Below are 24,045 nucleotides of genomic sequence, written 5' to 3'. Positions count from 1 at the left end.
AACAAACTTTAATTGTCAACATCCAAGATGGCTGCCGGCCGCCCTGTTGTTTTCTTATTAGTCTCAAAATGCAATATGCATAACCAGGAACAAAGAGGAACCTGCATATGAAATTTGAGAAAGATCCCTTCAGTACTTTCACAGAAATAGCGATAACAAACTTCAATTGTCAAAATCCAAGATGGCTGCCTGTCGGCCATTTTGTTTTCCGATTAGTCCCAAAATGCAATATGCATAACTAGGCACCAAAGGGAACCTATATATGAAATTTGAGAAAGATCCCTTCAATACTTCCTCAGAAATAGCGATAACAAACTCAAATTGTCAAAATCCAAGATGGCTGCCTGTCGGCCATGTTGTTTTCTGATCGGTCCCAAAATGCAATATGCATAATTAGGCACTGAGGGGAACCTGCATATGTAATTTCAGAAAGATCCCTTCAATACTTTCTCAGAAATAGAGATAACAAACTTCAATTGTCAAAATCCAAGATGGCTACCTGTCGGCCATGTTGTTTCCCGATCGGTCCCAAAATGCAATATGCACAACTAGGCACCAAGGGGAACCTACATATGAAATTTGAGAAAGATCCCATCAGTACTTTCTCAGAAATAGCGATAACAAGAATTGTTTACGGACGGACGGACGGACGGACGACGGACCACGGACGCAGGGCGATTTGAATAGCCCACCATCTGATGATGGTGGGCTAAAAATCTACCTGCCGATTGGAGTATGGATCAAGCATGCATAAATATATGGAAACCATACAAATAACAGGACATTGATCTGCCAGAAAATGTTCAACACTGAGCTATGACATTACTACCAGGAAGAACCTTAAACTCTCATCATTACACTTTATTGTTGTAATAGGGGAAACATACCAGTAATTAAAGTTTTCAAAATCTTGAAGGTAGGCATTGCACAGCTCTTTGTCAATAAACCAAGAGAGAACTTTAAAAGCACTGTGACATTCACTCAGTCTAGAAAAATCAAAAAGCGGACTGGTCATGGAGAAATATTCATTCACTCAAAGAATTGTTGACAGCTGTCAGAATTTTCAAGAAAACATAGTTAAAGCACCAAATTTAAACCATTTGGACAAATTTTGAAGCAATGCTGTGTGAGGGACTACTGGAGATCTTCAGTTTTGCAGTGCTGACCCCTTAATTGACAGCTAATTACATGTATAACTTATTATGTACAAACCTGTAACAAGTTTATCTACAAGACATGTTGACTGCATGTTTCAAACCATAAAATTAACAACACTGTACAAAAAATATTATGAAATAATAAAGTTCTTCCCTTTGGTTGGTCTTTCATATATCTTTTTTAACACAGTATATATGTACATGAAACTTACACGCAGAACATGTATTTAAGCACTTCTTAATGACAACGTCTATATTATGGCCTCTCATAACACAATTATTTTACAGCATTTTTCTATTCTCAGCAAAATTCTTTTGGGACTTAATTTCCAGAAATATTCACATGGGGGATGTGGGCAGCAGACTAATTTCTATTGATGCCTGGAAGTGGTTTTGGCATTGCTAACTTGTCAATGTCAATACAAGTATTGACAAGTATTTGTGAACCAAGACCATGCAGACCTTTGTCTTATTGTAACATAATGAATCATGTCTACCATTTGTGCACTTCATTTAATAAAATTTTTAAAAATAACTATGTGTGTTTTTTCCTCATTTTGGTTGACTGTTTTTTTGTTTTTTTGCTTGCTTATATCTCACTACAAAATTAAAATTTGTGCATGGTACTGCCTTTCATAAATTCATATTTATGGGTAATGGGGATGAAAAGCCACCCATCCCCCATTTGGTTAATTCTGGAATAGCCCTTACATTATTTGTCACAGTCCAAAATTCCAATCTATTATAATACATATGTAACCCTGGTAAACACTAGTTTTGTGTGTCCTCGATGTACACTCACACCCCACACAGCTGGAACATCTCCTCCATCCTGTCGGCTGCTTTTTGTGCCCTGTCGTCACAGCCAAGGTACCCCCAAATCCTGGACAGGTTCCTGTAGGCGTACGGAGCCGAGATAGTGTCACACACTTCCTGTAGGTCCCCAATATACTCCTGAAACAGCTCGGTCTGCCCATTGTAGTGGTAAGAATTAAACAACTGCACCAGGAAATTGTTAAGATACATTTTCAATGCATGTTGCCGTGAGAAATCCAAGCTGTTAAGCTTCGGACTCTGTCGATCAATGTCACTCGTTTCGCCTGATTTTGATGAAAAGTTACTGTTTTTTGTGATTTCATCAATCCTTCGCCTCGTCAGACTCACAGCTGCTCGTAAGTAATGGGCAGATAACTCATACTTCTCCATATTTACAAGATGAGTTGCTAGGGAATGTAAAAAAGTGAGTTCTGGATCCGCTTCACTTTCAGTTGCTGACCTGACACAGCTGTTATCCATTACAGAAAATGGGACAAGAATACTATCCAATTCACCCTCTTCATCATTGCCTAGAATCTCCTTGATGGTTTTCCCCGGCAGCCGTCTCGTGAGAGCCTTCACAGTAGAAGTACCGTGAGTCATATCTAACACAAGGCAGAGCCAGAACTGTTGGAAGAAATGAAGTTCAGACAGAATCTGATGTATAAACTCGAAGATATCGCCCACACACCAGGCGTACCCCGGTTTAGACTCACTGGTCATCTTCATGTCCCGGTAGGCCTCCATTATGACGTCAGCGGCCGGCTGCAGCATCATGTACTTGACGTAATTGATCGCATTTTTCAAAGTTGTCGGTATAAACACTTCCGCAAAAGACTTCTGCAAATCTCGGTGCTCCGTAAAGACAGGTATATCCTCTATAATTGGGTCGGCCATCCAGCTACTGGTCAGTCCGTGGCTCTCCGCAAGCAGAACAATAGCGGTGACTGGAAACTGACGAAGAGCCTCCAGGTGGGTGACTATTTGCTGCAAAGCGTCATCACTGAAATGATCGATCATGTTATTGCTGTGAATGAAGTAGTGGGGCAATTGCTTGATTCTCAAGCACTGTAGAAGTCGATCCACCAGGTACAAAATGGCGGCACCAGGGTTTACTCTCCACTGACTTCGAGGGACAACTTCACTGGCGTAGAAAAAGACCATCTTCAGATAGTTAGTACTCAGCAATGGTGTTTGTCTTGTGTGAAAATCAACCAGAACTTTGAAAATATGAAAACAGTTCCGTTGACACTTTGTCATGTTTTTCCTTGCCAACAACTTCTCTGCCTTAGCAAAGCTTATCTCAAATTCCAAATCTGGCTTGTTGCTGTGTGGGTGAGAGACAGCAATGATAAGAAATCCATCGTCAATGATACTTTTTATGAATTCAGGTTTTGGCCAGCCACTAGGTCGGTCACGGCTTTTCCACTCAGATGCACATTCAGGCCAGAAATGACCTTGCAGGGCATATCCGATAGAAAGATTCTCCTCCAGGAATTGTGGGATTTGGAAACTTCCAAGATCCCTTCGTACACTTGATGCATCCAAATAGGAATTTGGCAGGTAACTTACTAACAGCTGTCCTTGACTGGTCCTCGGAGTAGATGATTTGATTGGATAATGGAGTCGAATAAACCCCGGATGCAGCCCATTGGTCTCCATGACCATGTCCTTCTGTGAACTCGTTTGATCTGAATCTCGTTTTATGATACGGTAGTAGGGATATACTACCAGTACTTGTGGAGTGACCTCCATTGATCCTGCTGAAGCTATCTTATCCTTCCTTAATGAGTATCCGATTTGTACTGGCGACTTATCCTGTACAGAAACGGCAAATTTCTCCACCACACTTCCGACCGTCAGGGCGACTGTACTTGAGCGAGGGTGATTGTTAAGGGACTCCATCTTATCGTCCCATATCTGTGGGTCCTGGACCACCAGATACTTAGTGTTGAGGACGTTCTTCAGAACATACGACAGATGACCTATAGGTGTCGTGCTGATAGAATCTACAGCAGTGTCGTCAGCAAAGTAGTCATCCACACAGCCTACAAAATAGATATCCAAATATTACAGGGTTAATGTACAATGTAAACATCCAAATATTACAGGGTTAACATGTACAATGTAAACATCCAAATATTACAGGGTTAACATGTACAATGTAAACATCTAAATATGTATAATGTAAACATCCCAATATTACAGGGTTAACATGTACAATGTAAACATCCAAATATTACAGGGTTAACATGTACAATATAAACATCCAAATATTACAGGGTTAACATGTACAATGTAAACATCCCAATATTACAGGGTTAACATGTACAATATAAACATCTAAATATTACAGGGTTAACATGTACAATATAAACATCTAAATATTACAGGGTTAACATGTACAATATAAACATCTAAATATTACAGGGTTAACATGTACAACGTAAACATCTAAATATTACAGGGTTAACATGTACAATGTAAACATCCAAATATTACAGGGTTAACATGTACAATGTAAACATCTAAATATTACAGGGTTAACATGTACAATGTAAACATCCCAATATTACAGGGTTAACATGTACAATGTAAACATCTAAATATTACAGGGTTAACATGTACAATATAAACATCCAAATATTACAGGGTTAACATGTACAATGTAAACATCTAAATATTACAGGGTTAACATGTACAACGTAAACATCTAAATATTACAGGGTTAACATGTACAACGTAAACATCCCAATATTACAGGGTTTACATGTACAATATAAACATTCAAATATTACAGGGTTAACATGTACAATGTAAACATCTAAATATTACAGGGTTAACATGTACAACGTAAACATCTAAATATTACAGGGTTAATGTACAATGTAAACATCCAAATATCACAGGGTTAACATGTACAATGTAAACATCCAAATATTACAGGGTTAACATGTACAATGTAAACATCCAAATATTACAGGGTTAACATGTACAATGTAAACATCCAAATATTACAGGGTTAACATGTACAATGTTAACATCCAAATATTACAGGGTTAACATGTACAATGTTAACATCCCAATATTACAGGGTTAACATGTACAATGTAAACATCCAAATATTACAGGGTTAACATGTACAATGTAAACATCCCAATATTACAGGGTTAACATGTACAATGTAAACATCCAAATATTACAGGGTTAACATGTACAATATAAACATCCAAATATTACAGGGTTAACATGTACAATATAAACATCCAAATATTACAGGGTTAACATGTACAACGTAAACATCCAAATATTACAGGGTTAACATGTACAATATAAACATCTAAATATTACAGGGTTAACATGTACAATGTAAACATCCAAATATTACAGGGTTAACATGTACAATATAAACATCCAAATATTACAGGGTTAACATGTACAATGTAAACATCCAAATATTACAGGTTTAACATGTACAATGTAAACATCCAAATATTACAGGGTTAACATCCAGGGACCATATTATTCACAATATTTTGGTTGACCTTTGGAAAGCTTCCTGCTAAGTTTAATTGAATTTGGCCCAGAGGTTTTGGAGAAGAAGTCGAAAATGTGAATTGTGAATTGTTAAAGGATGGACAACAATGGACAAAATGCGATTAAAATAGGTCATTGAGACTTTGTCTCAGGTGACCTAAATATGTACTGAGTAAACATCCAATACAGTCTAGCATATAGATCCCTTACTATATATTAGATGTACCAGAACATAGATTTATACTAAGCAAAACTTCTACTTTCACTTTGTATTTCTTTACATTATTCATAAGAAGAAACAAATTAATTTCTTTCCATGTTCAATACCATAAAGTGTATTTATGGGGACCCTACATATTTCCTTCTTAAATATTAATTAAGCAGACTGCAAAAGTGAGAAGAAAACAGGGACCATAAACCAATGCATGATTCTGATAGAATTCTTCACCATATTGTCATCAATACACATACTTATCAGATATGGCCAAAACTCAGACCAATGATGTGTCAGAATGATATAAGGCCAATGTGGCCATCGTTAATAATCTGACAGCACGGAAATTAAGTTAAGGCTGGATTCACATGTCGGAATAGATAATATTGCGGAAAAGAAATAAAATTAGCTTTCATATCCCAAATCTGTATTTCAGCTGTGGTACATCTTCAATTTGGGCATTTTAGATCATTCGTAATTCGTAAGTCCCCCAAGAATTTGTATATCTCTACTAATAAGTTGACTCAATTCAGTTACATGGCCTGGCCAACAGGAACAGCTTTTCACTTAGCTACCATAACATTCACGCTAGCTTAAATTCAGTTTTAGTGTATCTTATAAATTATATTGGCCAGGTCATCTACTAGAGAGAGTTAAGCGCCACAGCTATTATAGCCCCTTAGCCCAATGTATTAGTATAATAAATAGTCATATAACTTCAGTCTATGTTTGAGTCTTTTGTTCATAAACTTTATTTGTGAGGTTGACCAGACTGTTAATTTCTTTGCGACATACCATGTTCTATTGGGGAATCCATTCCGCGTACTCGGATTGTATCATCACCGTATTGGTCAGTCTTCTGTTTAGTTGGTCGCCGTCTTTCTCTGGCTCCTGATGAACATCAGAGGTCAAAGGTTAATTGATATAAAAATTAATTGGAAATTAATTGCAATATTTTTTTATAGATATTTACATGTATTGTTTTAGACCATATCCGATCACAGGTAAATGTGTACGACATATTCATAACAAATATAGAGGCCCTGATTTAGTTTGTTTATAATGTTTTTGTTTAACGTCCTATTGACAGCCAGGGTCATTAAAGGACGTGCCAGGTTTTGGAGGTGTAGGAAAGCTGGAGTACCCGGAGAAAAACCACCAGGTACCACCAGTACCTGGTAACTGTCCCACGTAGGATTCAAACTCGCAACCCAGAGGTGGAGGGCTAGTGATAAGTGTTGGGACACCTTAATCACTAGGCCACTGGGGGGCCCTGAACTCTACAATGTATATGGGGGGGGGGGCCTGAACTCATAATTCTGACTCAAAGTTTGAGAAAGTGGGTTTATTACAGTACAGAAAATTTGTGAATAACTGACATGCAATAGGCAGGGAGGAGCTTCCTACAAGACATCAGCTTATTGCTGAATAATTATAGTAAAATATTAAACTTTATTTATTTCAAAACAGTTGTTAAACAACTTATATCAGCTAATGTTAATAACTCTTGTCGGCCCGGATTGAAGACGGTGAGGGATCTTAGTGTGGGAGGAAAACAGAGTACATGGAGAAAACTCAATTGTTCAGGCAGGTGACCCCTATACCTTTTCATGTCTGATCAGAGAATCCAACTCTGGCCTATAGCTACTTAAGTGAAAGGCAAGTGTGTTTACACCCATCCATCCAATTAATTATTGTATAATACATAGCCAACTCATTTTTGAAACTTATCTCTAACACTCATGAATTAAACGGACTATAAACTTTAATTGTTATTATATTATAGATATATATACAGTTATACTTTTTACAAATGTTTAAGTTTTGTGATGGGCCTGTAGCAGCCAATGTTTTGGTGCTGTAGACGGACGAGCTATGCCAGCAGACTGCATCAGGTACATATATACATATATAAGGGCCCAACCAAGTCTACAACTACTATATTATGCTTTACAACCAGTGAAATTTGAATACCACTACTTATGATACTCACGGACAAACCATGTGTCTTCCCAATTTTGGGGGCGCAGACTGATGTAGTGGTAGTCGTCCATGTGGCCCAGAAACAAGTCCTGCGATTGGTCGGATTCGACCCCTGTAGGTTGTATGGTGATTTGGTTGTGTTGATCCGTTCCTAAAGCGCTGATGATTTTGATCTGTCGTTTAATCACCTCTGAAATTCCTCTGCAAAATTCAAATACAGAATTTTTTTGTTAACGTCAAGATTTCGTTTGTGATTAATCTGCATAAATTCATTAAAAAATATTTAAACTACATGTATGAAGAAGTGAGATTCAAAGGACCATAAATGTCGTCCAGCCCGTACATGACTTCAATAATGTAACCATGGTGACGACTAGAATTTACTTTCATGAAACACACTGTTCTATCTTAAGAATCTCATTATCATTAATGGATAACTTATCTTAATTAAAAGCATAATTAGGGTCTATATGAGATAGTAAAATGCTAAGGAAATGTAAATTTGTATTGAAATAATTTTCTACATGGTTATTAATGACAGGTTTGGTGGCAAACATAACATGTTACCTGGCAATTTTTTGGCTGAATTCTAGGCTGTGTCATTTATAACAACTGTATACTCCATAGAGAGGCAGATTAATGCTTAATTTCAATAGATTCGGAAATATCATTTTAAACTCTTTTTGTAAATTCTTATCGTAAAATGATAAGTTAGCTAGACCGAAAATATACCTGCGCAAATTACACAGGTGTATAAAATATATAGGTATGTATAAGAAAAAAAGAAAAAAGTTCTGTTAAATATGAAATTCAATTGGCAATGATTTTTTTCAAAATTTAGTAAAAATTTAACAAGTTACTGAAATGTTTACAATACAATTAAGCTAACACAGAAATTATTTAATTTAGCATATATTTGCTTTACATGTACAATGTATATAGGGGCCTCGATTTGAAAGCTCAGTTGGTAAGAGCGCTTGAGTCATGTAATTTGATGATGGTTTGACACTCAAAACGTGTCGGATTCTGTTTCTGTGGAAACTGAGACATTGGATGGTTTGTGCTGTTTAACCCAGCAAATCTAGGAATCACATGACCTTTCCAACAGACAACTACATCAGGCAGATAGATAAAATCATTGTGACTCCATTACAACAGCTCCAGGAAAGCAATTTTCCCTGATCAACTTTGGATTCATTTACCTTAGAGCCATTTCATCTCCCCATTCTCCGTCCTTTTCCATACGGGAGAGGTAATCATCCCACTTCTCAGTTGGCAAGAACATCTGCATGTGTGTCCCATCCTCACTACAAGGATTGTCTCTCAAATACTGAACAACATTTTGCCTCAATTTTCCAGCTGTCATTGTCAGGTCGCCGCGCATTCTCAGTTGGTCAACGATTGCTCGAAACATGCAGTTTCCGTCAGGAAGGACATCGTGTATGTCAAACCCAGCACTTTCCGCCAGCTTTTCCATGTGGTCAATCATTCTTGATGCTCGACAGTTCTGACAGTTCCCACATCCTGCTAATCAAAAAGGTTATACTTATATTATCTGTTTTTAATCTTTGCATATAACTTACTTATCTTCATGCTATCAATTGAAGACTTGTACTGACAATAAAAAGGGTTTGATGAATGGAAGCACAATGCTTCAATGGGCAGCCCAAGGTTTTATCTGGAAGCACAAGGTTTAAATGGTCTGCACAATTAAGGCTTCAACGGATGAAGTTTCTATGGACAACACAAGGTTTAATTGGGAAGCACAAGGTTTCATCTGGAAGCACAAGGTTTAATTGGGAAGCACAAGGTTTAATTGGGAAGTACAAAGTTTAATTGGGAAGCACAAGGTTTAATTGGGAAGCACAAAGTTTAATTGGGAAGCACAGAGTTTAATTGGGAAGCACAAGTTTAATTGGGAAGTACAAGGTTTAATTGGGAAGCACAAGGTTTCATCTGGAAGCACAAGGTTTAATTGGGAAGCACAAGGTTTAATTGGGAAGCACAAGTTTAATTGGGAAGTACAAAGTTTAATTGGGAAGCACAAGGTTTAATTGGGAAGCACAAGGTTTAATTGGGAAGCACAAGTTTAATTGGGAAGTACAAGGTTTAATTGGGAAGCACAAGGTTTCATCTGGAAGCACAAGGTTTAATTGGGAAGCACAAGGTTTAATTGGGAAGTTCAAGGTTTAATTGGGAAGCACAAAGTTTAATTGGGAAGCACAGAGTTTAATTGGGAAGCACAAGTTTAATTGGGAAGTACAAAGTTTCATTGGGAAGCACAAGGTTTAATTGGGAAGTACAAATTTTAATTGGGAAGTACAAAGTTTAATTGGGAAGTACAAATTTTAATTGGGAAGTACAAATTTTAATTGGGAAGTACAAAGTTTAATTGGGAAGTACAAATTTTAATTGGGAAGTACAAAGTTTAATTGGGAAGTACAAGGTTTAATTGGGAAGCACAAGGTTTCTATGGACAACACAAATTTTAATTGGGAAGTACAAATTTTAATTGGGAAGTACAAATTTTAATTGGGAAGTACAAAGTTTAATTGGGAAGTACAAATTTTAATTGGGAAGTACAAAGTTTAATTGGAAAGTACAAAGTTTCATTGGGAAGCACAAAGTTTAATTGGGAAGTACAAGGTTTAATTGGGAAGCACAAGGTTTCTATGGACAACACAAATTTTAATTGGGAAGTACAAATTTTAATTGGGAAGTACAAATTTTAATTGGGAAGTACAAAGTTTAATTGGGAAGTACAAAGTTTAATTGGGAAGTACAAAGTTTCATTGGGAAGCACAAGGTTTAATTTGGAAGTACAAAGTTTAATTGGGAAGTACAAATTTTAATTGGGAAGCACAAGGTTTAATTGGGAAGTTCAAGGTTTCATTGGGAAGCACAAGGTTTAATTTGGAAACACAAATTTTAATTGGCAACTATTAATGTCCGAGTAAGGACAACAAGGCTTCTATGGACAGCACAAGGACTTGATGGATGGTACAATGATTATATGGGCAGCACAAGGCTTTAATTGGCAGTGCAATGCTTCAACGGGCAACATAAGGCTTCTATGGACATGATTACATGTTTTATTGAGAAGCAAACGTTTCATTGGCCAACATAAGATTTCAATGGGGATCACAATGCTTCTATGGGCAGTATAAGGCTTTTATGGAAAATACAAGTGACAAGGCTTCTATGGACAACACAAGGTTTCAATGGGCAGCACAAGGATTCAATGAGCAAATTACCAAAGAACAAACTGCCTAATGGGCATGCATCGCTCACGTTTATCTTCTAATTATATTACATTGTATTGTATCTTCTAATTCAGCATTGAAGTTGGTCTAGGACATCCATGCAGATGCTAAGCTGTTTACCACTTAATTCAAATATAAGGGTAGGCTAGGTTTATTTTATTCATTTAAATACATTTTGTATCCCTTTATTCCAGCATACTATAATATTGGCCAAATCTCAAGTCTATTGGTATCTTGTTTATTGAGCAATCGCCTTTTTAGATTTTATCACATCTGACCTCTGTGACCTTAAAGGCGGTCAATTTGGTCATTCATTTGAACAAACATTGTAGCCCTTCACCCCAGCATGCTATTGTCAGGCAAAATGACAGGCCTTCTTGGTTATTAAGAAGCCATTGACAGACATTAGCGTATTTGACACCTGTGTGATCTTGAATGTAGGTCAAGGTCATTCATTTGCAAAAAAAGTAGCCCTTCACCCAAGCATGCAAGAGGTTAAATATTAGGCCTCTGCCCTCTTGGTTTTTGAGAAGGAATCGTTTAAAATAATATTTGACCTCTGTGACTTTGAATGAAGGTCAAGGTCATTCATTTGAACAAACTTGGTAGCCCTTCACTCCTGCATAATACAGGCCCAATATCATATATCTAGACCTCTGGTTATTTAGGAGAAGTTGTTTAAAAAGTACAATTGATGCCAGACAGTTTGTATGAAGATGGATTTGCAGTAGCAAGGGAATAACATTTATATGGAGTGTTTGAATAAGATGGTCTGGGTTCAAGACTGGACTTTAAAACAATGATCTAAGTAGTATCATAATTTTAAACATTGACCTTTTACTCGTATTAACTAGTATACAAATTAGAAATTTACAGAGGTCAAGGTATATAATTAAATAAAAAATTATTGAAATTATTACCATTGTTAAAATGCTGAAAGGTGATATCATTATACAAAACTCTGGAAGTCTGTGATATTGTTTAATTAAATCACTACAGGTGACATTGCATTCAAGGCAAATGTAATTGACATAATGTGCAGAGTCTACCAATAGCATGACATATAGACCACATATTTGTAATCACTAGCTATATACTGTATATGTAGTTATACATACATTGTACATGTTGTACATCATGTATCTAAAAAATAATAATTATCACTCAGAGCTTTAAATTGATATTTCTCTACGTAAACTATTTGTAGTAAATTTTACTCCCTTTTCCAGCCGAAAATGTGAGACCTCCTGAGGGCAACGAAATTCTTAATATTGGTAAAGCACCTTCTGACCATTTCAGCTACGAAAAGTATTTTATTCTACCATATCTTGGCTATTGAGAAGATTTTTTTATATTTCTGTCAGTTTGACCACTCTTTGCCCTCCCTCTTACTCTCAAGGATGTTGGGAATTATATAATTAATAATTTTAGTTGACCTTTGGCCATGAAAGGTTTCTGCTTAAATTTATCAAAACTCAAACTCTGGTTCAAGGGCTTCTGAGAATAAGTTGAAAAAGTGAATTGCACAAATGAAATAGTAAATATTAGAAATAGTAAAAATGATATTAGAAATTCACAAATAAAACTCAACTTTTTAAAAATTTGTTATATAAATCAAGAATTGTTATTAATGTACATTATGTAGTAAATGAATGCCATTAATTATCAGTTAATGTTTCAATACAGTCACACAAAAATCCACTCATCTTAGTATTATGTAACAATATTTTTGATTGGTTGATAAATTTGGCCAACCACAAATGATTTGACATGAAACCATGCACAGAGAACAGAGTTTTATGTAATACAGTATTCCACACATACATATATTATATACATGTACATGGCCTTTGCCATTTAAACAAGGGTTCATAAATTACATAATATGCAAGGTCAAGGGTCATTACTGGTCAGGCAAAATGCAATTTACTCAAAACAAAGAAAATGAAATTTGTTCATTTTTTCTCAAACAATTTCTCAGCTTTTAATTTATTCAACCATAATATGACCAATATTTTGATTCATCAAAATATTAATATGTTTACAAATATTCTGCACAAACATGCAGTCATGTGTCAATAACACTTATATTAAAATAGTAGATATTTAAGTTCCATGCACAGTGGTTTAACCAAAGAATCCACAAAACAAGCAGGAGATTCTTTCCGACATGCAGGAAATAATGTCAGGGTTAGTTCATGGTATAATGAATATTACGTTATTTTCATGTGACAAAAATGACTTTAAACAGATGCAGCCTTTGTAAGGAGAATCATAGGTACAATTTGGATGTGAATTAGTTTAAGCCAGAAAAAAATCACTCATTCTTAATTACCAATATAATTCTAGATGGACATCTAATTTTTTTGATAGCCATACAGAATTAAAATTTATGAAAAAAAAAGAATAAATTGTTACTTGATGAACTAGCATGCTCAGGGTAATGTTCCACCCCGCCCCTATAAAAAAGTACATGACCACGACCTTGACCCAAAATCCTGAAACTTGAGCTTTATATGATCATACTCAAGTTAAATACATGTACCAACTTTCGCCAACATACCTCTAAACATGACTGAGAAAAGTGCAGAATACTGAGTGGACAGACAGACAGACAGACAGACAGACAGGCAGACGGACAGATGGATAGGCAGGGAGGCAGAATGACAGACAGACAGACAAGCAGACAGACAGAAGGAAGGGAGGAAACCTATAATCCCTAGTTTCACCGGTAGGAGACTAAAAATGATCAGGATACCAGATTTATTTTATTCTGAAACGTTGAACAAATAGGTAAAGTGAAATAGAATTTGACATACCGTACATAAGCACTAAACTTCAGATTTTTATGTTTTGATTTAAAATCGCAAACGATACTTACCCTGGCAGTGCGAATAAATAACAGTGTTGGGAGGATAACTCCCACTCTGTTGGCCTGTTTAAAGGAACACAATCATCGGTAACTTATAACTGGTATGTTTAAAGGAACACAATCATCGGTAACTTATAACTGGTATGTTTAAAGGAACACAATCATCGGTAACTTATAACTGGTATGTTTAAAGGAACACAATCATTGGTAACATATAACTGGTATGTTTAAAGGAACACATTATCTCCAGTAACATATAACTGGTATGTTTAAAGGAACGCAATCATTGGTGACATATAACTGGTATGTTTAAAGGAACACAATCTCTGGTAACATATAACTGGTATGTTTAAAGTAACACAATCATTGATAACATACATTGTATAACTGGTATGTTTAAAGGAACGCGATCTCTGGTAACATATAACTGGTATGTTTAAAGGAACACAATATTCGGTAACATATAACTGGTATGTTTAAAGGAACACAATCTCCGGTAACATATAACTGGTATGTTTAAAGGAACACAATCTCTGGTAACATATAACTGGTATGTTTAAAGGAACGCAATCATTGATAACATACATTGTATAACTGGTATGTTTAAAGGAACACAATCTTCGGTAACATATAACTGGTATGTTTAAAGGAACACAATCCCGGTTACATATAACTGGTATGTTTAAAGGAACACTATCTCCAGTAACATATTACTGGTATGTTTAAATTTAAGGAACACAATCTCTGGTAACATATAACTGGTATGTTCAAAGGAACACAATCTCCGGTAACATATTACTGGTATGTTTAAAGGAACACTATCTCGGTAACATATAACTGGTATGTTTAAAGGAACACAATCTCCAGTAACATATTACTGGTATGTTTAAATTTAAGGAACACAATCTCTGGTAACATATAACTGGTATGTTTAAAGGAACACAATCTCCAGTAACATATAACTGGTATGTTTAAAGGAACACAATCTCTGGTAACATATAACTGGTATGTTCAAAGGAACACAATCTCCGGTAACATATTACTGGTATGTTTAAAGGAACACTATCTCGGTAACATATAACTGGTATGTTTAAAGAAACGCAATCTCCGGTAATATATTACTGGTATGTTTAAAGGAACACAATCATTGGTAACATATTACTGGTATGTTTAAAGGAACACAATCTCGGTAACATATAACTGGTATGTTTAAAGGAACGCGATCTCCGGTAACATATTACTGGTATGTTGAAAGGAACGCAATCTCCGGTAATATATTACTGGTATGTTTAAATTTAAAGAACACAACCTCCAGTAAACATATAACTGATATGTTTAAAGGAACAGTTGTTTGCCTTTGATTCTGCCTTAATTGATATATTTCAAGGGTGCAGAGGGTGAAAGCAAACTGAAATAATTCCTGGATTATCTAGCTGTGTGTTCCTTTATTGGGTTTGTCAAAGTTTTACCATTAAAAATCTGTTGAACTCATAACGGAACGCGGCAACACTACCAGTAGAAGCAAACCAGTTCACTTGGTTCGTTTCCAGAAACGTACCACTTGATTTCAAGATGGCAGAATTGTGATGCTTTATTGCCACACCAAAGTGCATTTTGTTAAAAACAAGACTAGACATTTTTCATTTGCAATGAAATTGTTTACATTACAGCATAATATATATATATCCTTGCATTAATTGTAAAAAGAAACATAATCGCTATTCATGTTTGAAGCGTATATTTTGTAGAGACAGCCGCCATCTTGGGTACTCATTTGAGATTCAACTGTGTTCCATTATATATGCCATATGGTACTGTAACTGTTCAGTTCAACTGGTACGAACCAAATAAAGACCACACGGTAGGATCACTCACTCCTTGGGGCATTTGCCTGACACAGTTGAAAGAGTGGAGTCGGCCAAATGTTATGCTAAAATCTAGAGCTACAAAAAAGTAGCTGGGACATATGCTAAGCAATTCAAACACTGTAACCTGAGAGAAATTGGTTGAATAAATGATATATCTCTGGCTCAATCCATTATCTGATACATATTCTACCCAGCAACACTCAGGGTACATTTTGTAATTGACCAATGAAAAAAATAAATAAAAAAACTCCACAAAAATGAGGGGAGACAATACATCATAGATGTAAATGTACATGCATTTAAAACAATAATTAAAAAAAAAAATATTTTGCTCTTATATCTTATCTTTGCTTCTTTGATGGCCAAATATGAAATGATAAAAAAGATAATCTTCAAGTTTTTATCACACACTGCGCCTTTATTTGCTTCCAGGGGTATGATTCTTGTATAAAATTAAAATCTATAGCTAGCAATTAGTAAAACAAAGCATGGCTGCCAAAACTTTTGTGCAAATCCTGATATCCTGCTCAGTGACAAGAAATAAAACAAACACAGAAAATAACTGTAGATTTGGATTATGTATAGGAAGCAATGATGAAAATTGAATTCAGCTTGGGCAGATTACTCTTAACAAAACAAAAAAAAACAACATTTTTTCTGACCTCAACACACGAGAGAGATATACATATAGAAATTATGCATTATGGGCTTTTACATAAGAATTTGCTAATGTGTGGTAATCAACCAATTTATCTTTGATTAGATATTTTACAATGGAAAATTTTGCCAAACACTGGAGACAACCTTATATAACAGCACTCCAATCTCATTAATTTAACGGAATAATTTCAGATTTAACAAAAAAAATTTCTAACTAATTTCTCAGACCAGCATACTGAATTTTGATAGCAATCTTTGATATATTTCATACAGATTGAGTAGCACATAAATACCAGATATAATATAAATTAAAACTTATTTTTAGACAATACATTAGTTACCTTTGCTTATGAGAACAGCTGAACGACCATTTTTTGAATGTCTATTGTTATCCTGTGCAGGCACTGGACTTTCATGTCTGCAAGTGTCTGAATGCTGATGGGAGGTGTTTGATCTTCTATTGGGTAGTTCAGATGAATAATTCTCTAATCCAACAGTATTTCCATATGATATTTCATCAGAGAAAGTGTTCAGAAAAGGATTAGTTTCTGGGTTACCACCCCTTTCAGGAATATGACTCCTACTTTGTGATTCAGTTGGAAACATTTCTCTTGGCATGTTTGCTTGGGCTTCAAAACTTGAATAATTTCCCTCAGCTTCAAAACTTGAATAATGTTCTTCAGCTTCAAAACTTCTATAATTCCCTGAATTCTGTCTTTGGAAATCTCTAATAATGGACTCTCTTTCTATTTCCGGTATGTTTCCATCCTCCAAATTAGGAGGATCTTCAAAGGTCTGATATTCCTGAAACGCATGATGTTCGAAAGTTTGATGTTCCAGTGGATATCCATCCAATTGATTTACATCAAAGTTTGTACGATTGCTGTCAGATATAAAATGATCCCTGTCATCATTGAAAATTAAAATGTTTGTCCCCTGGGATAAATCCTGCTCACAATAGTTTTGTTCAGACAAACTGGCAAATTCTTCATCAAATCCAAGAACTGGTTCAGCTGAATTGTCCTGATGAAATGTTTTCTGGCTGCTGGTAGATTTACTGTTTCTGGTTCCAGTTCTGGCCGGTTTCACTGGAGTACCTCTCTCTGGCTTGTCTAGCTTTGGAGATTCTAGCTTATTCAGAACATTTTCACTATCTGTTTTCCAACTAACAGAGTTCTTTCCCTTTATCCCTGTAGCAGATGAATACATCCCATTTGGTCCCCTGTTCCCATAATTTAAATCATTCTGGAAACTTTCATCCTCTTCTTCACTCAGATTTTCAGAAACAGATTTTTTCTCTCCGTCCACAGAAACTCGCGATTCAAGTCTTACCGGCACAGAAACTGACGAAAAATTCCATAATGATTTCAGGAAGTCAAGATCAACATCACCAGATTTTTTTCGCCAAAGCTTAGAATTTGATACTTTGGAGGCCTCCAACTTGGTCATAATGTTGTCTGGGGGAAGAACATGAGGCCTTTCACGCAGATCATTTGTATCCATCTCTGAACCATACAATGGCCTTGCATCTACCTCAAGGTCATTCAAGATCACATGGAAGTCATCTGTCGCCATTGCCCATAGTATTTCATCATCACTCCTCTAGTTCTAACATTTTATGCCAGAAAAAAGTTATCTCCCTTTAACATCTGATTCTACATGGTGTTGAACATTTCTGAAAATAAATAAAAAAGTGATTATGATGTATTATATTTGATTTAGTTAGTTTTAGGGTATACCCGTGCAGCTTTTAATTTAAGCTCAAGCATGTTAATTTATTTTTCTTTGGGTAAATAAGCATATGGTCAATTTAATTTTCTTTGGGTAAATAAGCATGTCAATTCATTTTTCTTTGGTAAATTTGCTAAGATGAATTATTATGGATCTAATTCAAATATTTCATAGAGTACGAATATAAGAAATTGAAAATCAATTCATATAAATCACTCAAATAAAAATATATTTGATGACTTTAAGAACATGAATACACCTGAATTTCTTTTCATAAAGAAAAAGTAAATCTGACCGTTCTTTAAAAAAAAAATATAAATACTGAAAGGATTGACCTTTCCCAGAAGAAAATGAAGCTTGCCACTTTACAAATTTATGGAATCCATATTGATAATGTGATTCATTGAGTATTCTTATACGAGTTGAGAATCCAATTTGCAACTTTCAGTGAAGATTACAAAATAATACCTGGTAACAGTGGTAACGATTGGATAACAAGTACCGGAATATACTTGGTATTACTAATGCTTTGGTTTGGTTGATTTTGTTTAATGTCTTAACAGCCAGGGTCATTTAAGGAAGTGCCTGATTTTGGAAGTGGAGGAAAGCCGGAGTACCTGGAGAAAAACCACCGGCCTACGGTCAGTACCTGGCAACTGCCCCACGTAGGTTTCGAACTCGCAACCCAGAGGTGGAGGGCAAGTGATAAAGTGTCGGGACACCTTAACCACTTGGCCATCGTGGCCTCTTAAGGGGGCCCTGAACTAATGTAAAGCAGCTGTCTCCTAATAAATCTAGGAACAGTGATTATCTATGTAGTAGAGTGATTTAATGTAGTTTTAAATAAAATATATAAAACATTGATGCTGTGTTGTTTTGTTATATATATGTACATGTCTTTGTATGCATGTATAGAAGACCAGTATAGAGTATTTTACCTGTAATATGCCCTGAGGGAAGACCCAGACCAGGTGAGTATGAGCTCGTGTGTGTAAATGTGAATGTCTTGTGCTGTGCCAGTTCTGTCCAGTTTTTGGTCATGTGCACGTGTTTGAAACCTGTTTGTCTATTTATATAGTTGATTTTGTTGGTCAGTTCGTAGGTGTGTCCGTATTCTGTAATTTGATTGGTCTTAGTGGGGTCATAGTTATGGGTATATTCAGGGTGTTTGCCGCCTAAATTCAGAGGAAAGAAAGATATTGAAGGGAACAGAACTAATTTCCCTCGGTCACAATAAGGAAACAAGGTATGTGCAGATTTTAAGATAATTATTAGACAGTGATATTTTGTATTCTTTTATATGTGTATAAGTAATCAAATTAATGCTATTTGATAAAAGTAGAAGTATTATCGTGTATTTTATTGTATTGGAAGTATTGATTGTAATTAGTGGTATTTCTTTCTTCAGAATATATTGGCATAGTGTATCGTCGGAGAGATTATGATCAGTTTATAAGTGTTCTAGCCGACGTCCGGTTAAAATACTGGTGCCTCCATTCCATAGATGGGGTATGTGTGTATTTTTATAGTGTGTATTTTTCATGTAATATATAGTTTTATCATTTTGTTCAAAGTATACTATTATTTGTAGAAGTAACTGTGAATGAATATCATCATTTATAGCATTTGTTTAAAATGTAATTGCTAAACTAGTAATTTATAACATGTAATTTGTAAAGTTAAATTATAATGAATTATGTAACATGTGGAGTAATTAAGAGATTATGTAAAGATAAGATTTGGCGTAAAACTGATTCTTTGATGTAAAGGTAAAAAATATAAGTCTTTGTAAGATTTGACAAGGATAATACTACGTTTATTTGTAATATTTTAGTGTATTATGTGTAAGTGTTATTTGTGTATATTTGTAGGGTGTTTTCTGAATGACAGCACAACTGTCATAATGGATTGGAAGTTGAAATAAAGAAAAGAACCCTAAGACACGTTTTTGTCATCCTTGAAAATGAGTCTGCTACATCTATAAGAAAATAACACATTTAGATGGTGGTCATTAACCTGTCTGATACTGATACAGGAGCCTGCAGAGTCCATGATTATAATAGCTCATCATTCATGAATTAAAAGATATTTCTAGATCAGTGTCTGAAAAATCATGTATTCGCAAATAAATCTGATGGGTAAGTTAGCGATAATAAAGTATTCATGAAACCAAAGTGATTTACAATACTGTCAACTCCTGTTAGAGGCTTTGCTATGGAAGACTCTAGTATTAGTATTAGTGTTAGTGAGACCCGAGAAATTAGGGAGATCAAGATACAAAAAGGCCCTGATAGCTAGGAGAGACCCTGGTAGTCAGGGATATCTGGGAAATATGGGAGACCCAGATTTATATAGATCCCTGGGGATTATTAGGGAGACCATGAGGGCATAAAGGTCATGCAAGCTACTGTAGGGAGACCCTGGTAGTATTAAAGAGACCTGGGAAGTATTAGAGAAACATGGGATGTATTAGGGAGACCTTGAAGATATCAACTCTAATAGCTAGGGGAGACCCAATTAGGGTAATGAGCCTCTGTGAAATATAAATAGGGCCTTTCATTACTCAGGGGAGCTCATTTGTCAAACTACATGTACAGAACATATTTAGCTAGAGAGTTAGTCGAACCAATTAAGAGTTGAATCATCTATAGTCGAATCAATTAAGAGTTGAACCATCTATAGAGTTGAATCAGTGGGAGCATGTCTAGTCTTATATTAAAAAATAGCCAGAAATACCTACATGTATATAGACCACTAGCCATGCCCCTGTGGTTAATTGAACCAGATATCAGATAGTGTGCTAGACTAAAGAGTTTGATATTGTTGCACTGAAGATAACTGCATGTATACCTACATGTAGTTGCTAGAATATATTACATAATAATTTATGACACATTTTTTGGTTTTCATTCCACCATGCAGGAACTGTTTAACTCGCGCACCGAGACAGGAAACTAATTAACAAATTTAACTTTTGAGTGCTACTTCCATTGAGTCTGTTTCCAATTATAAAAGATTACACGACTGTAAAGTGATACATGCCATATTAAAATCATAACAGCATATTTCTAAGAATACAATATACTTAGATTCACGTTTTGATATCAAAAGCAGTGAATAATTGATTTCGATTCTTACTTTCGTTTTGTAATCGTACTTCCTCATCCCGCTAGTCTCCGATAATAACAGTAGGTTTGATCTCTCATTCGTAAAATATTATCAACGTTGTTTGTATAGTACCTACCCTGTACTTCCTTGAGTTAACTTAACCTGAGGAACATCATACAAAGATGAACACCTAAAAGTTAGTCTACCCAGTTTCCATTTTTCGTATTTTGGTTTTACTTGTAGCTATTTATAGCACGGACATTTTTGCGATCGTGCTCATTTGAATGTTTGTATATATCATACTATGGTGACTACTAGACAAACGTTTCACTTGCTTGTATACTGATCACATTGGAGGTTGGGCTCCACAAATTTGTTTGCTTACATTATTGCTGTATGTATCTAATCCACGCATAAAGATACAACTTGTATATTGTACCACAGGCCTTTATGATTTTGCACAGAATATTTAACGTCTTTAGATTTAACCAATAGGCGTTGTTTTCATGGTATTTTACAATTTTCATTGTATTTCACACAAAAACAGAGACCGTCTCTGACAAAAATGAGTGTCTCGAAAACACTTGATAAAAGATCGATGAAACAAGGCGCTTATTCTTGCGGAACATCCTGTCCAGTTTCATCAACTACCTATAGAAATGAGGGAAATTCCTTATGTACTGTTGTGAAACAGCATTGTATTTTACGTACTGTTCCGAGGATTCCGGGTAGTTATCCTCCGGAAGGCCTCGTGCCTTTATGCTACCTACAAAAAAATGTATGTTGTAGCCCTCAGTTATCGGTTAGACCTCAGAGCAATACAGACGTTTATTCCTCTCGTTGCTGTTCTGTCTGACAATATCGTCATACAGATACGATAACTCAATCCTGCCATGTTACACCACTCGATTTCACAACAGTACTTTAAAACTTCAATTGGAAGGCATGTGGGTTTAAAGAAAAATCTTAGTTATGGATTAATTATAAAAGAACATCACCTAAATTCTGTAATGCATGGTTTCTTGGAAAATTTCAAGCGTAAGGAATTTTCATGAAGCTGAGTCTTATCGCCATTCTATTCTCTTTCCCCTTTTTCATGAGTCTCATCGTGAAAAGATATAGCTCCATGTTTTTCTTGTCAATAGTTTATAATTACCGTCATAGAATCGATCAATCCATCAATAAAACAATTAATATGTCTCTCTCTAGCTACAAGTACGTCTTACGTTTGAAAACAATCGATTTCATTACATGTATACACAGGGACATATAATACATGTAATATTAATATTATTTGTCCCTGGTATACATGATCTTATAATATTTTTATTTCATATGGGATTTTAATTATGAAACAAGTGAATATTAGATTTTCTAGTTTATTTTTGCGAACCCTTGCGAGCAAAAGTTAAAACTTCGAGACGAGTTTGATAAAATCACTCACGAAATAATGATGAGTTTGATAAAATCTCTCACGAAATAATGATAATAATGATAATTTAGAGTTTTACATACCGTGATATCACAGCAACATAGCCGTCTCAAAGCAGTTCACAAATTAGTACCCTTAGTTATTATATAGTTTTAGACAAAGTGTAAGGGGCCGCTATGGCCGAGTGGTTATAAGGTGTCCCGGCACTTTATCGGATGTTCGAAACCTACATGGGACAGTTGTGTAACTGTGGGTCGGTTTCCTCCACCTTCAAAACCAGTCACACGTCCTTAAATGACTCTGGCTATTAATAGGACATTAAACAAAATTTAAAGATTTAAAGAAAATAAACGAGACGCAATTTTGCTATTTCCTCATTACAAATACAAAAGAATCAGATTATTTTGATAATCCAGTATTTAGTAGAATGATTGACCAATCACATATGAGGCCGCGGTGGCATAAGGTGTCCCGACACCTATCACTAACCCTTCACCTCTGGGTTGCGAGTTCGAAACCTACGTGCGGGCAGTTGCCAGATACATGTACTGACCGTAGGCCGGTGGTTTTTCTCCGGGTACTCCGGCTTTCCTCCACCTCCAAACCTGGCACGTCCTTAATTGACCCTGGCTGTTAATAGGACGTTAAACAAAAACAAACCAAACAAACTAAATCTGGGCCCCTATATTTGTTATGAATATGTCGTACACATTTACCTGTGATCGGATATGGTCTAAAACAATACATGTAAATATATATAAACAATATTGCCATTAACTTTCAATTAATTTTGATATCAATTAACCTTTGACCTCTGATGTTGTCAGGAACCAGAGAAAGACGACAACCAACCAAACAGAAGGACGTTAAGCAAAAACAAACAAACAAAACCAATCACATACTTCATCTTGACCAGTAACGCCACCTGTCGCGTCATATCAGGGGCCAAACGAATATTATTGTATCACAATACAGTAATATGGAAACTGAACTTGAACAGGTAATATACATAACTAATTAGTGTAATTAAAAGAGGAAATTGATAAAAATAAATCATGAATTGACAATATAAAATCTCATTATATAACCGTTTCAACATATATAAAAATATGTAAAAAATCGTAAAACCAGGGCAGAAAATAAAATTAGATCAAACATATTTACGTATTAACTAGAAATATCTTTAAAAAAAGATAAACGGCATAGTTTTAATGCTGGTCGTTATACTGTAAAACAGCTGGTGAAATAAATTAACGAACTAATTAATAGATGCACAGTTTCAGCACGGATAACAAAATTATATCAGTTTGATCCATTTTTGGTGATAATAAGACTGCATTTGAATCAGGAATATGATTTAATTAATGTGTCATTTGAATAGATACATCCCATTCAGCTTGCATT

General features: G+C 35.4%; 1 protein-coding gene and 1 long non-coding RNA gene across 5 annotated transcripts; one reads left to right on the top strand and one right to left on the bottom strand.

Annotated features, from left to right (window-relative positions):
• Positions 1–1,733: 1,733 nt before the first annotated feature.
• Positions 1,734–21,456, bottom strand: LOC117340864. 4 transcript variants are annotated; one of them, XM_033902638.1, is made up of 7 exons: positions 21,346–21,456; positions 16,712–18,045; positions 13,852–13,905; positions 8,910–9,231; positions 7,718–7,908; positions 6,520–6,615; positions 1,734–4,021 (listed from the first exon to the last, which is right to left on the bottom strand). In XM_033902638.1, exons 2-7 carry the CDS (start codon positions 17,943–17,945, stop codon positions 1,956–1,958), a joined length of 3,963 nt encoding a protein of 1,320 aa, XP_033758529.1. In that variant the 5' UTR covers positions 17,946–18,045; positions 21,346–21,456; the 3' UTR covers positions 1,734–1,955. The 4 variants fall into 4 exon arrangements, with proteins under 4 accessions (XP_033758529.1, XP_033758530.1, XP_033758531.1 ...); XM_033902639.1 differs by having other exon boundaries at positions 21,240–21,441; XM_033902640.1 differs by lacking the exon at positions 13,852–13,905 and having other exon boundaries at positions 8,910–9,234.
• LOC117340865 lies at positions 19,190–20,037 on the top strand. The gene is made up of 3 exons (XR_004535489.1): positions 19,190–19,347; positions 19,510–19,610; positions 19,973–20,037. It is a non-coding gene; the product is annotated as an uncharacterized LOC117340865 (long non-coding RNA).
• Positions 21,457–24,045: the final 2,589 nt, after the last annotated feature.

This window comes from Pecten maximus, chromosome 13 (genome assembly GCF_902652985.1).
Source record: "Pecten maximus chromosome 13, xPecMax1.1, whole genome shotgun sequence".
NCBI classification, from domain to species: Eukaryota; Metazoa; Mollusca; class Bivalvia; order Pectinida; family Pectinidae; genus Pecten; species Pecten maximus.
This window is presented reverse-complemented; position numbering and strand designations above follow the sequence as displayed.

What these genes read in the sequence shown, in the direction of transcription:
- LOC117340864 (XM_033902638.1), bottom strand. Translation starts at nt 17,945, where the DNA reads ATGGCGACAGATGACTTCCATGTGATCTTGAATGACCTTGAGGTAGAT. An exon ending in GGAGATGAAATGGCTCTAAG is followed by an intron (nt 7,909 to 8,909) that starts GTAAATGAATCC and finishes TGAATTTTGCAG; the next exon opens with AGGAATTTCAGAGGTGATTA. An exon ending in GGATTCCCCAATAGAACATG is followed by an intron (nt 4,022 to 6,519) that starts GTATGTCGCAAA and finishes TCTATTTTGTAG; the next exon opens with GCTGTGTGGATGACTACTTT.